A 16,911-nucleotide genomic window follows, 5' to 3' on the forward strand; every position below is an offset into this window, starting at 1 on the left:
TATTAAACACCAACCAATCCGTGCCGAACATCCCATAGCAGCTGGAACCTGTGATGGAGAGGTAGCATAGGGAGGATTAGGGCGGAGTGCAGGGGAGGGCCCAGTGATGGCTTGGTGTGGACCGGGGGCAGCGGAACAGCTCTTCGGCGGGTGGCCGGAGTCGGGCGGACGGGAGCCGGAGACTGGCCCTCTAGTGGCTGGCCCTTGTGGCGGACCGCCAGGTGATCCTCCGCGAGGGTGACTGTGGCTGCCAGGTCCGGCAGTCAGTGGTACCACACCCACTCCAACGTCCCCACCGGGGGCCCCTCCACGAACTGCTCGAGCACGACTTTCTCGAGCATCCGCTCCCCCATCTGCAGCCACCTGGTGGCAGCGTCCTTCAGCTGCTGCGCCAACATGAAGGGTCGGCCCGCAGACCCTAACTGGATGCTCCGGTACCGATAACGGTGATCCTCAAGGGAGAACCCATCCTGTCCAGAACAGCTTTTTTTACCGCCTGGAAGCTTCCCCGTTGTCTGGGCCTCACCCAACAGTAAAGTGAGCAGCCGCACAGCCCACTCCGCTGCTAGCCAACCACACGCCACCGCCGTCAATTCAAACTCCAGAAAACTCTGGGGATTGTCCTCCGCAACCAGTTTGTGGAGCGCGATGCACGAGAGAGCGAGTGCTGTGACTGGCTGCAGATGCTGTGGCTCTGACATGTATCTGTGCGCTCGCTGGCCGAGTCCAGTTGGGCGCCAATGTAGCCTGTTCCGGGCTACCGTGAGTCGTCTCGGTAGTCACAAAGAACACAGTGGTTGATTTAAGTTTTATTGCTCAAATCCATCACACACAATACTGACAATGGGCGAACACGGCTCGTGCGTCTCGCTTCCTGGCTTCTCTCCTGAGCATCTCCCAGGCTTCCTCCATCTGAAGTCCAGCACACTACTGCATATAAAGGGACCTCTCTCTCTCCTGCAGCTGCACCTTGACCACGCTCACCTCCACACACTGCTCTTAATTAAATTCTGTCACTTCTAACAGCTTCAAGGCCACTAACCAAGCTGTGAGTGAAAACATGTTGACAAAGGATCTGTCCTTGTTTTCAGGTCCAGGAGAAGACAAAAAAAAATGCAAGTATTCATGTATGAACAAAGAGCGCGCTTATAGTCTGGATAATTTAGTTCTTTCCTCACTCATGTCCTTGGCAGTAATGCAGTTAATCATGTTGACACTCCTCTTGCTGCCCAGGTAGAAGCAGACAAGAGCCCCCCTTCGCTAAAGTTGCTGGTCAAGGTCATTAGTGAGTCATTACGGCCTCCTCCTCGCACATTTCTCTCCCCTTTAATGATGCGTGCATACAGCTGCCAGCAGACAGAGAGAGAAGAGTGAAAAATCATCCGTCCCTTCTCCTGACCTCCTCCTGCGCTCTCCCGCTCCTTTACCTTCCCCGTCTCCGCCCATCCGTTAACGCCAGCTCAACTCTTCCTCTCGGCCCTGTGGTGTTGACTGGGCGCGATATCTCTCCTCTCCTCCTTGACATTGATTCCAGTGATTTAAATCCTCCAGCTCGTGACACAAATTACCTGTAATTTACAGCCACTCCTCCATTTCACTCATAATATGCTCCAGTGAGAATTCAATGTTCCTTCTGTCTTTCTCCTGTTTTTTTTCTCTCCTGTTCCTCGCTCTTTGTTCTCTCTCTTTCAGTTCCCTTGTGCTCACACCTTTACTGCATGGCGATTTATAGCCTCCACTGTTCCCTTTTAGCAAAGAGAAAAGCCTTTGCAAGCGCAGGGAAACGCATTTCCTTTTGAATTGGCGCCTGGATGTAAAGCTGGGAAAGTGAAGTTTCTGTCGCGCCGCTTGAACAGACAAAGGCCGGATCCATCAATACGCAGCAAGAGATAATTATGGCATACGTCAGGAGCAAGGCCTATTTTACAATGCACAGGGTGTTTGTTCATTCTGTGGATAGAAAAACTCCACTAAATTGATAAGATTCCCCTCAAGGACTCTTCAGTAGCATAGAAAGAGACTAAATGTTTTCACTTGGCACTTGCAGAGGGATACTGTCAAGGTTTTGTTTTTATTTTTTGTCATCCGTTCTCTGTCATCCTTCTGAAAAGTTAAAAGCAATCGGCCGGTTGATTCAACTTGTGACAGCATAAATCCTGCCTATTGTCTCGCCTCCAAGGAGAAAATTTGAGTACATCAACAAAGAAAAGAAGTGATCGCATCAGATGCATTTTTTCCCCCCTCAAAATAGGAGCGCTCTTGGAAAAAGGGGAGACAAAAAAAAAAGAGGGGGGTTGGACTGTGTCACAAACCAGTGAGTGGAAAATGTCCTTTGTCATTTTAGTGTCTGCAGGTAGAAGCCTTGCAGATATGGCACTTCAAGAATGGAGGTTCCAATCACCTCTGAAATGGAATTACAGAGCACTTCACAGCTCAGTGGCATTTGAACGCTTTCAGCAATATGCCGCGGAGGGGAGGAGACAGCTCGAAAATGATACACTCTCAGACTATAGACACAGAGAAGCCCAAGTATTTTCCCCTCCTATTTCTTTGTATATAACCCTCTATTCTCCGTCTGTTTTTCTTCTGGTGTTTTCGTCTCTCTTGCTCAAAATTGCGATATCTCTACCCTCGATTGTGACTGGGACCTTTTTTGAACTTCAAAGTCGTGTCTATGGTGTGCTGAGGGTGTGGAATACAGATATTAGGGGGGGAAAAAACCGAGATAGAGAAACTTACTTGATTGGAGACATGTTTGTCTAGACGGCCTTGTGGAAATAAACTTTTCTTGTCAGGAAAATCTTGAAGCAACTGAACAATGTCTCCGCCGGTTCCTCTGACTGATGGAATAACTGTAAATATTGTCAAGACACTGGCAGCTCTCAGGCCTTCACACACTGATTAAAAAGAAAAGCCTAACTCCTCAGGGATGTCAGGTGTGATCAAAGATGGGCAGAGGATAAGAGAAATGGCTCCGGGTGAAGGAAATATCCAGACGTGGAGGGATACACTGAGTGTAACGGCTCCATTTAAATGATAATGAAAAAGTGGGAAATGTGCTGTGAGAATTTTAGTGCAATCACATTAAAGTCGTAGGAAAAACAACGCTTTGCATTTCTATTTTTCGTTTTGTGTTGACCTGCAATTTCCTGCCAAAGAAAGAAGAAGAAAACACACTCAAGAGGCTGCATCTGTATTCAGTCAATGCAGACCTTATTTAAGGCAATAAAGAAACTGTAAGAGCAAACCAATAAAATATTTCTCTCGTTAAAGATTCATCAAGGTGATTTCTTTTGATATGCTCTCTTATTTTTTTCTTATTATCTTATTCCTTTTCATTTAGTTGTGTTTGTGTGTGTGTGTGTATGTTTGTGTTTTTTTTAACCTATAAAAGTAGTTTTGCCTTATTAAGATTGATTTGATGTGTGGTGAGGGGCATAAAAGTGATGAAACGCCTCAAATCAACAGCTGGCAGAGCTGCACTTTTATTGTGCTTAAAATAAGGCAGCAATACTACAGATCACGATTTCATCTTTTTTTTTTTACATCTGACAATTCAAATAGCTTTTTGCTTGAATAGTGGGTTGATTGAATTGCTGATGTGTTTTGTGTGTCTGTGTATGTGTGTGCATGATTGTAACTGGCTGTGATCAACTTTAGCCCCAAGAAGCAGCATCACTCCTCTGACGTTGATTAAACAGCCCAATCACCAACAAAGATCGTGGTGATAAAATGTTTCTGCAAACCCTTGATTTTCAGTTTCTTTCGGTTGAATTTCCTATTACATTTTGTAATAATAATGTACTTATGGTCTTGTAAGGTTGAGGTGCAAACAAACGTTTAGTTGGGTGTTAGGACAATATCATTTTTGGACTTAAATATTTGTACCAACAAACATGCGATATGTTTATTTTTTGCACAGAATAGTATTTACACACATCAGATTTAACTTGATATTATTGTGCAAGCCTCGCCTTCAGCAACAGTCACGCGCTGAGGCAATTCGAAATGAATCAGGACACCAATATAAAACTTTTTGTGTTTTGAGGATATTCGTGATTGAATTTTAATTAATGAAATGCACAACAGGGCCTGAGTGAATGGACGGATTACTCAAGGCAGATTTAACAGGTTGTCTAGAAATGATACTAAAACAGAATCATTGTCAATATTTTTGGCTTTATTTTTGTTTCTCTTTGTGCTAAATGTCCATAATACACAAATGTATAGAAACAAGGCACATCCAATGCGTGTGTGTGAATGTGTGTGTGTGAATGTGTGTGTGTGTGTGTGTGTGTGTGTGTGAATGTGCTAACATACATCCGTATAATTACACATTTGTCCATCAGAGACTTAGATACAGTTCGATTGACTTATACTGAGTTTGTTCAAATAACCTGATAATATACTACTTTCACACCTGAGAGTCATAAAAACACACTGTACACAGATCATATGCTCAAATTCAACATTTGTTATTGTTTAAATTGCAGTTCATGCAACAACATGCACCTTTCATCTGAGGCTGGTGAGAGAACACTCAGTATGGAAGTCAGCTGAGCGGCTGCTCCCGGTGACATCAAAGCGGTTTAGAATGGTTTTTCACACATACTTTAGTATAAAGCAGGTCTGTCTGGTGGAAATCTGATTATTTCTTGCTGTTTGACAAGCAACACCCCTCGAGTTGACAAAGTACTTTAGAAGACAACTTTCGATCGAGTACTGCGATACTGGTAAGTCGCTCCCTCTTTCTTTCAGAGCTCCAGATGTCCTGTCATTTTACACCCAGTGTTGGAAAGAAGAGAGAGATGAACAACATTCAGATTTATTCAGTCATTTATGGGGAGGCCCTGACTGTTTTTTTTCTATATTTTATTGCCTTCAAATCTCAAAAAAGAGAATCAAATGTTCATGTAACGTTAACTAAAGTGAAGCTCACATTTAAAATCGTGATACTGAACGTTTTAAAGTGCAGTTCTGATAAGATTTCACGATGGTCAGGTGAACATTGAATTGTGGAACATGAGATTAATACATGATTTTCTATTAAACCCATACAAATGAGAGTTTTTACAAGCACTGTTGCTGGCAGGATGGAAACCACTGGACACTGTTACATTCTTTTGAAAGGTATTAAATGGAACACAAGTTAACTTGTCCTTCGTGCTTTTTTCATCCCATTTCATTTCAGCTTTCTGAGAAGGAAAATGGATTTCCAACTCCCCAACAAGTATAGATTTTTGAAGGTTTTGGGAGAAGGTCGCTATGGACAGGTGCTGGAATGTGAGGACGTTGACTCGATGCAGATCGTGGCTGTAAAGATCCCCACGAGCCGCCTGATTGAAACCGAGGTGGAGCCGTTTGTTGATTTAGATTTTTCAACATTGTTTACCCGACTTTAATACATATTTTCTATCTTTAATGCGACAAAGTAGAACTTTCTGTATCGTTGATTTTTGACTCTTATCTCCAGATGGTCAAATACTGACTCTTCCGGTGGGCATCCCAGGAAGCCATCCCAAAGCATCAGTATCTGATGACCTGGGGATGAGGGTCAGCGATCCACCATCTTTCTTCAAACAACTAATCTTGACCAACTTGTCGTGTGTCTTTAGGTTTCCATGCTGAAAATGTTAATGGACCACAACTTCGACCAACGCTGCATAATCAAGTTTCTTGATTCATTCGAAACACCATTTGGCGAGGCGATGGTGTTTGAGGCTTTGGATATAAGTTTATATGACTACATCTGCGAGGTTAATCAGCCCCCTGTGGAACTGGACCTCGTCAGAACCGTCGTCCAACAGGTATGAATACAGTAACTGCTGCCAGATAGAAAGCGAAACCCTGATCCGATCAAATTGTGGGGAAATTCTCTGACTTGTGTTGCTTGTTGCGTATTTGCAGGTAGCCACGGCACTGGATGCACTGAAGGGCATCGGGGTAACCCACAGTGATCTAAAACTAGACAACATAATGCTGGTGGATCATCTCAGACAACCCTTACGACTCAAGCTGATAGACTTTGGTTTGGCCATGAGAACATCAAAAATGAAGCGGGGCTGGAGATTCCAGCCAATGGAGTATAGGTAGGGTTCTCAAAGGCACTCATTGTTTTTATACTGTATTGACACATTTTGTTTAATGCTTTTCTTCCACCTTCAGGGCCCCAGAAGTCATTTTGGGCCAACGCTTGTCTGAGGCCATTGACATCTGGTCACTTGGCAGCATAATATTCAATTTGGTCACCGGAGAACTGCTGTACACGACAAACAGCAACTATGAATCGGTATGTTATCTACTGTAGTGACGCTCTTATGTTTTTTCTGTTTCTAATAGGTCGAGTTGCCTCAGTACTTTTCACCTGCTAGCCTAGCTAGAAAAGAAAGGGTTCACCTCACACTTTTCCTGCATTTTATTTTACAATTTATTTGTTGTCCGTGTACATCCCTTCTGCTTGATGAGAAATCGAAAGCTTGACAAACCTGCCTTGTTAAGTTACCAGTTAGGGATCCTTCGCACAACACAGTTAATTCATCACTATTAGCTCAAATTCAGAATTAAAAAGTGACAAATAAAGCAGGGAAGGACAGAAACAATACATCCATCGGGTTAGGATTAAGATAGTCCTTTGTTCAAACTGATGAAAATGCTTTAAACTGACAGTAGCCATGATGGGAGTTATAAACTTAGCATCCTGACCAAAAGAAGAGGGAGTTGCAGAACATGCTGTGTTTTATTTCCAGATGTGGGCTATTGTTAAACTCTTTGGTCAGCCGGCGGACCATCTTCTTGATAATGGGAAAAAGACAAAGCGGTATTTCAATAGAACTCACACCCAGAACTGGAAGTTCAAGGTACCACAATAAACCTTCTCTTACTTTACAAGTTATTTAATCTTTGTCAGACTTGTTTACTATTCAAAACAGTTATTCATTTATATTTATTAAGAATACACGCGTAACATTGCATTGAACCTTCTTTTAGACACCTCTGGAGTATTATGGACTGACCCCTCGAAAGAACTACACGGACTTAAAAAACCGTCTGGATGATTTAAAAAGGGTAAGTACTAAGTAACTTATATTGTAACTATGATTGATTTTCTTTTTATATTTAACATAACGATGATTTGGCTGATGGTGGATTTGAGCATTGTTTCTGTAACTAGATACGCGTGGAGCAGTGGAACGAAGCTGAGGCTGTAGAGCGGGACCAATGTATCGAGCTCATGAAGGCCATGCTGAAACTGGATCCAAAGGAGAGGATCTCTCCCAGTGAAGTCCTCAAACATCCATTCATTACCCAAAACTTTGACAGCAATGATGCTTCAGGATCTGCTACACAGAAACCACCCATGGTTTGTCCTCCAGTGCCCACACCCCACCCGCAATCAGACAGCAGCTCTTGGTGAGATGATTTTTTTCTGATCCTTCTTGTCGCTCAGGTTGAGTTCTCTTTTCTGATGTCAGAACAAAAGCAGGAATATTAAGCTGACTGTGTGCGTTTGTGCATTTAGTTTCAAGACTCCCAGGGCTTCTCCTGTCACTGCTGTGATGGATGATTCCTCTGCCGACATTCAACCAGACCACCGCAGATCATTTCACACAAACGATTCATCACGTATGATTGCTGTTCAGTGTGCAACACCTGAGAACACAGCGGTGTTTGAAGATGAGGAGAGTTCAGTAAGGTGAGATAATTTCCTCTGGGCTTAAAACTTGAACCCACCGGTTCAAGAGATTCATATGTTTTAAGATGTCTGTCGAACAGAGATACTGATTGTGTGTATGTTTAGTTTGGAGACTCACAAGAAGAACACGCCGAGAAGACCAGCCCCACCTTCTATCAACGATTCCTCAAACTCTCAGGAATCTTCCACTGCTGGGACGGACGATTCCTCTGCCGACGTTCAACCAGACCAACGCGGATCATTTCACACGAACAAACCATCACGTGCGATTACTGTTCAGTGTCCGACACCTGATAACACAACAGTGTTGGAAAATGAGGAGAGTTCAGTTAGGTGAGATAGCTTCTTCTGGTCCTAAAACTTGAACCCACAGGTTGAGGAGATTAATATGTTTTAAGATGTCTGTCAAATACTACAGGTTCTGATTGTGTGTATGTGTGTTTTTAGTTTGGAGACTCGCGTGAAGAACACGCCCAGAAGTCGAGCCCCGCCTTCTGTCAATGAGTCCCTAAACTGTCAGGACTCTTCCAACGCTGTGACGGACGATTCTTCTGCCGACATTCAACCAGACCACCGCAGATCATTTCACACGAACAAACCATCACGTGCGAATGCGGTTCAGCCTGCGAAAGCTGAAACATTGGTGTTGAAAGCTAAGGAGAGGACAGTTCGGTGAGATAACTTCCTGTGGTCCTAAAACTTGAACCCACAGGTTCAAGAGATTAATATGTATTAAGATGTCTGTCAAATACTTCAGGTTCTGATTGTGTGTATGTGTGTGTGTTCAGATTTCAGTCCAGAGTGGAAGTCATTCCGAGGGACGCGACGGTCCAGATGTCTCAAGACTCCACCGCACGTGGTAGGAAAAAGTCGCATCAGCTTGAGGGTGAATTGTTGTGCATTTGGAGGACAGTTGAGATATTGAACTTTGATATTTAACCCTTGATTTTCAGACGAGATCATTACCAAGAAGAAGAGGAAGAAGAAGAGCCATACCAGTCGCTTCTGGTGTTGGATAAAGACGAACTTCTCCGGTGTGACCTGCATTAACTAGGACGTGATGGGTGATGGGAAAAAGGTCTGTGAAGGTTTTTTTAATCATGATTTTCTGAGCTTTAAAAAACCTTCATAGACCTTCTGAGTAGGGGTGCATGATACACATCAGGCGGATTACAGCATCAGCACCGAATCATGCATCTCTAATTGTGAGGGGAAGCTCAGTGATTAGCACTGTGGCCTCGCAGCAGAAGGAGGTGGCTTTGAGTCGAGGGCTTCTTCCTGTCTGTGTGGGGTTTGTTCTCCGTGTGAATCTGTGGGTTTTCTCCGGGTTGCTCCGGTTTCTCCCGCTTTCCAATGTGAACAGAAAAAAATGTAATCTGTCAATATAACATTGAATTAAAATCAGGAAAACTGTCTGTGAAGGTTTTTTTTTAAGCATGATTGTGCTTTAAAAAAAATCTTCACAGACCCTCCGAGTAGGGGTGCATGATACAAATCAGGCGGATTACAACACGGTGACAACGACCAAATCATGCATCTCTACTTGCGAGGGAAAGCTCAGTGGTTAGCACTGTGGGTTTTCTCCGGGTTCTCCGGTTTCTCCCACTTTGAATTCCAAATTTAAAAAAGAAAAACATTCAATCAGTGAATGAAAAATTAAATCAAAATCAGGAAAACTGTCTCATGAGATGTTTTAATTAATACCACAATATTCAGTATTTTCCTGTGTTGGTCTCAGTATGACTGCAATGTGAAATTAGTGACTCGCAGACACACCTCATTGAGAATATTCAGCTTTTCTCAGTATAAATAAAAAAACTGCACACTCACTGCTCAGCGCTGAACAACCGGCGAACACAGTTAGAGAGTAGCTGGTGCATAAAGTGGATTTAGCATTTAGCAGATACAGAGACACAGCAGAGGGAAACATGGACTTACATTCATCAGGAGGACACAAATCCACTGCAAAACACTAAATTAAATGTTTTGTTGCTTTGTGTCTGCTGGATATGTTAACAAACTTTTTGCAAACATTTCACCATATCCAGGACACAAATATAATGATTTCTGGAATGAGACGTTGCTATTGCACATATTTATTGGGCGCTTTCCACACCAGTTAAGCCAGCTAGTTCCGTTATATTCCAGTATCTCCAAAACTCACACCAAAGCAATCTAGATTGATAAGTAGTGCTACAGTTAAGGAGTAATAATACATTGTTTTGAATTTGGGGCAAACTGTCTCTTTACTTGTTCTCTACAATACTAATTGTTCAGATCGAATCGATACACTTGATTTATATTAGTTGACACATAAATGTAAAAATAGGTCCCCAGTTGTCAATTAAGTCCTGATTTAGCACGTTGAACTCAATTCCTTCATCTGTGCAAAGGTTTGAAGGTGAGTAAGCCAACTAAGAAAATGTAAATTTCACCTATGTTTTTGTGATTCCTTTGGATCCTCCTCTAAAAACAGTGATCCCACAGGTGGTGATCAAAAAGTTGTTCCCCATTCCAAAAAATGGAAACCGACACTTGGAAGTGAATGTGTGTGTGTGTGTGTGTGTGTGTGTGCGTGTGTGTGTGTGTGTGTGTGTGTGGAAAAGGAAGGAAAATATCAGAGTTGGCGTGTTTATTGTTATTGTGAGAATTGGGACTCTTCTCACACACACACACACACACACACACACACACACACACACTAATCTCCATCGAACAGTTTGCTCCTGCCTGATATTGTTATGCTTTACAACCACCAATCAATCTGTGCAGAGCCGGAGCTGGTTGCGGCACCAAAGGGATTAAAGTGACCGTCCAATTTAAGTTTTTAGTATTCTACTGCCGGGGCCAATAGCAGCAGCTCCGTGCCAATGTAATCTTTATCTGACCTTTCCACTATCTGCCTCCAAATCAGCCATAACACTTTCTCCTTAACCGATTCATGAAATCGTCACTTTGGAAATCACAATTTCTCCGACGCAGAAGTGGATGCTGAGCCACATCCTCGTTCCTTTACCGTTTCAGTGTAGGAGTGGCGGAGGAGGCAGTGAGTCTCCTTCCAGGCCGGATTGCGTGAGCAGCGCGTGTGCGCGGCAGAACGACTTGCTTTTTTAATTTCGGCCTCCATTGTAACAGGTTAGAGCAGCCAGCTGGCAGCAGCGGCGCTTCATCTAGAGAATTGTTACCGTGACATGTGCGTGGATCTCGACAAAAATAATCCTAAAAACGACCTGTAGACGGTTGTATCGACATCATACCGGCGTTTCACTACAGTTTTATGAAGAGACTACACACAACAGGTGAAGGGCAGTTTCTTTCCTTCTCTTTACCTCTCCCGCTTTCTCGCCCTTTCATCGAGGGGGTAGGAAAATTATGCCATCATATTTATTGATTGATTGATGCGTGGCCAGAGGGTGAGTTAGGTATGAGGAGGTTTTTAGGGGTTTTGGGGGGGATCGACAGGTGAGAGTGAGAAGCTGGTGAATGAAACATGCCATCGAGCAAAGCTGAAACTTCACTACAGCGGCCGGTGTAGATGCAGAGGACTGTGGTGCAGATGTATAAAGATGAGTCACTTAACTGGACACAAGCAAAGAGTCTCATAATGGTGCCTGCGAAAACTGATGTGGGATGTTGGATGTAGTTTCCAGTTAATACATTGGCCGTGTAATCTCTTCAAATGGATGATGTGCGATTTGGTTTGACCCAGGCCAAGGCAGGTAATGAGGATAAGCACATATAATTATCCTTATGTTCAGTGAAAAGCGTGAACACAGAACTGGACCAGAAGGCCCGTGTTGTGACTTTATGCAAAAGCAGCGAGACATAATCTATCCTGAGGTAGCACAAAATGTCGAGCCGCTCTTTCACTTTTTACAAACGCCTCTGCCAGACTATAGAATTCCATTATAGTGGTAATATCTGTTCCTGGTGTCAAACCCAGAGAAGGTACGGGGCCCCTGGCAATACCCAAGGTGCATCTCACTTCATTTTCACCTCAGACACACAAATGGGACATTTCCTCTCCAGAGAAACAAAAAAAAAAAAAAGAAAGAAGACACCCTCCCATATGTTTTGGCGAGCGATAAAACAGAGATGGGGGAGCTGCTGTCAAATGCAGAGAAGTGAGAACATGTCGATGTGTGCGATATCACAGTGATTCAGTGGCGTGAAGAATACAGAACGGACTTGAATGAGGATCAGCGCCTAATTCTAAACGTGGTGCAATGTAGACTAGCTGCTGAGCTGAGTCTTTATGAGGACTTCATGCCAATGATAGTCTGTGTTTTTGCACATATTTAGCCTGTAATCGAGTCACTTGATCCAGTTTATCATTACTTGAAAAACGATTCACATTCCTCAGCCTCGGCTTCACTTTTTTGTTCAATGCTAAATAGCGACAGTCGGCATGCTAACACGTTAAACTCAGACGGTGCGCATGGAAAACCTGTTTAAAGGAGAACTTCGGCCGTTTTTAACCCACGTCCTTGTTGATCGAGGTTACCGAGTGCTGTCATTAGGAAAAACAACGAGAACATTTGGCGCAATATTTACCGAGTATCAGAACGGCAGCTAAAGCGAACCCATGGGGGCAGACATAACCGAAAGTGAAACTTAAGGATGTCCGCCCCCATGGGTTCGCTTTAGCTGCCGTCCTGATATCTGGTCAATATTGTGCAAAAAAATTCACGTTATTTTTCCTACTGACAGCACTCGGTAACCTCGATCAACAGGAATATGAGTTAAAAATGGCCGAAGTTCTCCTTTAACATCTGCTATGTCATTTTTTTTTTTTTCAGTTTGCTCAGTGACATTAGCATATAGCTAAATCAAACATTTGGACCTGTTGCTGGGCTGCAAATAAATCTCGAGGCAAACGACTAGTGAGTCTGCGCTTCTGCTCGAGGGCGGAGGGCGCTGTCTACATTTGTTTTGGACAATAGGCCTGAAGCTGATTCTTGCTTACTCACCTCAAGCGACAAGTCACAATAGCTATTGTCTGTCTCTGGCATTGTAGGGTGAAGCAAACAGGCCAGGTGGTGGAGCAGCGGTGGGCACAGCCGGCCTGTTTGCTCTACAGCAGCAGCAGCAGTGGAGTCTAACACAGCTGTGAGCAGAGTGGTAGACTGTCAGTGTAGTTTTAATACCAGAACCTCCTCAGCACATCTGAATAAGCTTGTACGCCTTCACGTTACATTACGTGTGCTTTCCTTTAACATACAACAGCGTCATACTGTGCAAACAAAACAAGGTACTTCAAGCTTACAATTAGCCTCTTTGGTTATAAATCTATGGGTGTGACTCCGGCTCTCCAGAGGCATGTAGAACATGACATTTCCACGGTATGAAAAAAAAAAGAAGCATTTATTTGCTTTTGTAAGAGCGCTCTGTACGCGATTAAATTATCCATGCATAATTACCTCCTGCAATATGATGGATTTCACAGCTTGCATTCTACAGCGTGTGGGCTAATGCGAGTCGACAGGAACAATTCCTCTTCATTAGACCGTTCCAACATCCTCGGTGACACGGGATGTCCGTGCTCACACGGCTGGAAAAAAAATACATGAACCAACGCCACTGCCATATGCACTCTTCTCCTGTCTGCAGTCTTCATTAATAATGAGCGAGATATTCCGGCGTAGAAACACCTTCTCCCGACCTGCCAGCGGTATCCTTCCAAAAGAGAGGACACCAGACTTTCATCAGAGGAGCAGATGTTGGCAGCCGGCTTTCTTTTAGTCCAATCACAGCGAAGCATATTTTTCCAAAGTGTTTCATCAGTGTTACACGTTGGCAACTGTGACAACAAAGCTTACTGTCACGGATGCATCTGTGAAGCTGCAGCAGTGCCCCTCTGAAGATAAGCGATAGTCACAGTCCCTTCTGCAGAACAAAAACACAGTCTCTTGAAAGTGGTGTGTGTGTGTGTGTGTGTGTGTGTCGCAGTGAACTGTAACATGACAAAAGGGAAAGCCAAAAAGGAATTTGTAACATTTAGTGTTTAGTGCAAATGTGTGTGCGCAGGAAGTTGTTTTTAGGTGGATTTAAAGTGACACCACATTCAATCAGGAAGTTGTAGTATTTTTTTTTACCTGAGAATGTCTTCCTGCTGAAAAAGCAGCGGTTCATTTACATGCAAAACCAACATTATGTGAGCGCTACATTAACTTTACACCTAATTAAAAGACGTCCCGCCAGCATTAAAGCCTACGCCGCTGGTGTTCAACACCTGTATTAGCACTTGGATTCTGAACAAACAACCAGCACAGCTCCATGATGTTCCCATAAGAGTACAACCAACTGCATCCATGGTGCGGGCATTGCTGATTGTTTGTGTCTCAACAGGCGAGTTCACCATTCCACGGTTGGTTATGTTCAAGCTCCTGAGGATGTTGGTGAGAATGCGCTATGAAATATAGATCTGTTTCTCTCCCGAAACCCCTTCTTCCTTAGCTCATCTATGCTGTGTGGAGACCATCTGGGGGCCTGTTGGAGGGCTGGTAATTGAGGATGTGGGGGTTAGAGACGAGGCCCCATCGGAAAATCCCCAGCGGATCAGCCATTATCCCGTGCCGAGGATTGGGTAGCTGCTCCGCTGCTGACATTTCCATTTATAACTGTCACGTTTGGATCCCGAGAAACAGAAGGGGAAAAACAAGACGTAGAGAGAAAAGGAGGGGGGAGATGGCTGGTGTGAGGCTTGTTTATGGCTGTAAACAAAAGTTTGAAACGTGTGTGTGTGTGTGTGCCAATACAATAGATTGGGATCTTGGTATAAGTTTCTGCTGGGGGAGCGTGTTTGGGGCTCACAGTCCAAATGTTTGACTTGTATGAGAAATGAGATGAAGCACTGCTGTGAACTCATTGGTCGTCAACGTTAAGGGGGTGACACAGTGAGACCAGGGAATCGAATTGTCAATTATCAGAAGTTGTTTTTTGTCCTTTTGTCGACCGAGCCAGTTGTAAAGGACGACTCCAAGCTCTGGTTTTCTTAAAAACCTCTGCAGTCATCTGGGCATACATTCACTAAAGAGAAACGATCCCACCATCTATATAATGGACCGAACTCAACCTCAGTAAAGAGCTGTTGTCTAGCAATTATGTCTAAAATGTAGTCAGTACACAGAAATAAAGGTAGACTTAATTGAAATTTAAACTTTGAATTTGATCGTGAAATAACGCTGCATCGCCCTTGTGCCAAACAATACACCAAGTACATCAAATCATAGCGTACTCAGAATAATCATCAGTGCAATTAAAGTGTGTTAATAATTAGTTAGCTGTCAAAATATTAATTGGGAATGACACATTTTGTACGTTGTATATTTTCCTTGTAATTCAATTGTAGAAAAGCACATTTGAAGTGCATTTAGTGTACTTATGTGTGCACTCGTTGTGGGGAAGCCCTGACGAGTTGATTACCGAGCGCAGCAGAGTTCCCCAGCTCAAGGATGAAAATGTGTGATTATTACTCTTTGGGAAAGCAATCAAAGTTCATATGTGTCTTGCCTACCAGTTTATAACAGTTATTATCGAGCGCTTGACAGGGAAAAGAACGGAATTGAGCATTTCTAACTGCACTCGGTAACCGACTCGGTCAGGGCTTCCCCACAACGAAGCAAGCTGCTGCAGGAGAGTGGTGAGTTGTGTGAAATCCGGCAAAGCTAGCAGATGTTTGATGCCCAGAACTATGTGCTGGAATCCTTTTTGTACTGTTGCTGAAGTTTGGTGCTGTCCTGAGCATTATTTATAGCCAAGAGTGGCTTTTTGATGGCGGTTTCTTGGTTGGAGGCATAGACTGCAGAGTAATGTTATCGTGCGGTCTTTTCTGAGGTTGCTAAAACTACATAAGCTAGCGGTCGGAAATCTTGATCTCTCCAGCGGTGGTCTTACTCGGTGTCGCGGTGTGTTAGACCATGGATTAAACTTATGCCGGAATATCCGTTTAAAGCGTAATTATTTGTTATATGTACATTAAACAGATATTGTGAGTCTCTTGTAAATATAAAAGCAGCTTTTTTTTTTTTTTTTACTGTAGTCATAGTGTGCTAAAAGTACATTTTAAATCTACATTAAATTAAGCACAAAAGGTAAAACTGTACTTTAATACAATAAAGTATACTGGGTGCTTCATGTACACTCAGAGTGCTGCTCCATCCGCATCGTACTTGATGGTTACACACCAATTTAGAATAATGATCGTAATATAAGATGCTGTAAATGCCACCTATATGAAGCTTACCGGGGCTCAATGTACAGCAGCGCTGCTTCAGTGAGTCGCCAAGAAAAGAAGCCGCTTTCGTGGCTAATGGAGTTGGATAATGTCCAAAGTGAATGTCTTTAGGTGTTCTGTGCTCTCATAAATGCATTCCCTGCTGTTTCTCTCCGAGTCTTCCCATGCCTGTCGACTGTACTTGTCAAGAATGTCCCTGTGCGTCCCGCAAACACCTCTAATGGCACGATTTCTCCAACTTTATGTAAAAATCCTTTTCCAGTTTGAAAGGTAATTGCACACACGGAGGGAGACGAGCAATCAATTCCTATAGAGAAAACAACTAAATCAAGGAAGGCGAGGAGGAGAGGAAGAGAAATCTATACACAGACAGTCGTTTGAAGCTTTAAAAACTGAAACGCACTCGGGGGACGTACCTTGGTAATTTTCTGAAAATTGGACTGGTTTATGAAAAGAAAAAATCATAAATATCAAATCTCCTTCTAAGAATACAAAAATGGGTTCACACTTAAACGAAAAAAAGAAACGCATGAATTACATTAACTTCCACTCGACTTGTGTATATTTGGTCTTTGTTTGTATTCTACGAGCGCTTCCCCCTTCAATAAACCACGCCGAGTCTGAAAGGCAAAGAGGATGGAGGAAGGATCACTCTGCCTTCCCCCGAGGAAGCAAAGGAGGTGAGAGGTCTTACACCGGTAAAAAACATTACATCCAAAGCAAAAGAGTTGCAATTTATATGTGCCAGACACCCACAGGTCCTGAACGGAGGGGGGGGGATCCATCCACTTGTCTTGGAGTAAAAGGCCCATGGGATCAGCACAGTGGTGGGATGAATGAGGTGTTGTGCCTGACACCGAGACATTCGAGTTAATAAATGGTGTGCTTGATCTGGGGCCGGCTGCGCAATTGTATTTGGACAGTCTGATGAATTGGGGACCGGGAGCTGTCCCCACTTTTTTTTTTCCTCAACAGAGGTGAT

At 43.5% G+C, this 16,911-nt stretch overlaps 1 protein-coding gene across 2 annotated transcripts; it reads left to right on the forward strand.

The window, feature by feature from the left end:
- Nucleotides 1-4,575: 4,575 nt before the first annotated feature.
- LOC115573710 (homeodomain-interacting protein kinase 1-like) lies at nucleotides 4,576-9,372 on the forward strand. Of its 2 annotated transcripts, XM_030404607.1 has the most exons (13): nucleotides 4,576-4,733; nucleotides 5,192-5,351; nucleotides 5,616-5,807; nucleotides 5,908-6,089; nucleotides 6,166-6,289; nucleotides 6,747-6,857; nucleotides 6,988-7,065; nucleotides 7,172-7,410; nucleotides 7,520-7,693; nucleotides 7,799-8,026; nucleotides 8,141-8,365; nucleotides 8,482-8,552; nucleotides 8,647-9,372. In XM_030404607.1, exons 2-13 carry the CDS (start codon nucleotides 5,208-5,210, stop codon nucleotides 8,745-8,747), a joined length of 1,869 nt encoding a protein of 622 aa, XP_030260467.1. In that variant the 5' UTR covers nucleotides 4,576-4,733; nucleotides 5,192-5,207; the 3' UTR covers nucleotides 8,748-9,372. The 2 variants fall into 2 exon arrangements, with proteins under 2 accessions (XP_030260467.1, XP_030260468.1); XM_030404608.1 differs by lacking the exon at nucleotides 6,747-6,857.
- Nucleotides 9,373-16,911: the final 7,539 nt, after the last annotated feature.

This window comes from Sparus aurata, chromosome 22 (assembly GCF_900880675.1).
Source record: "Sparus aurata chromosome 22, fSpaAur1.1, whole genome shotgun sequence".
Classification (NCBI taxonomy): domain Eukaryota; kingdom Metazoa; phylum Chordata; class Actinopteri; order Spariformes; family Sparidae; genus Sparus; species Sparus aurata.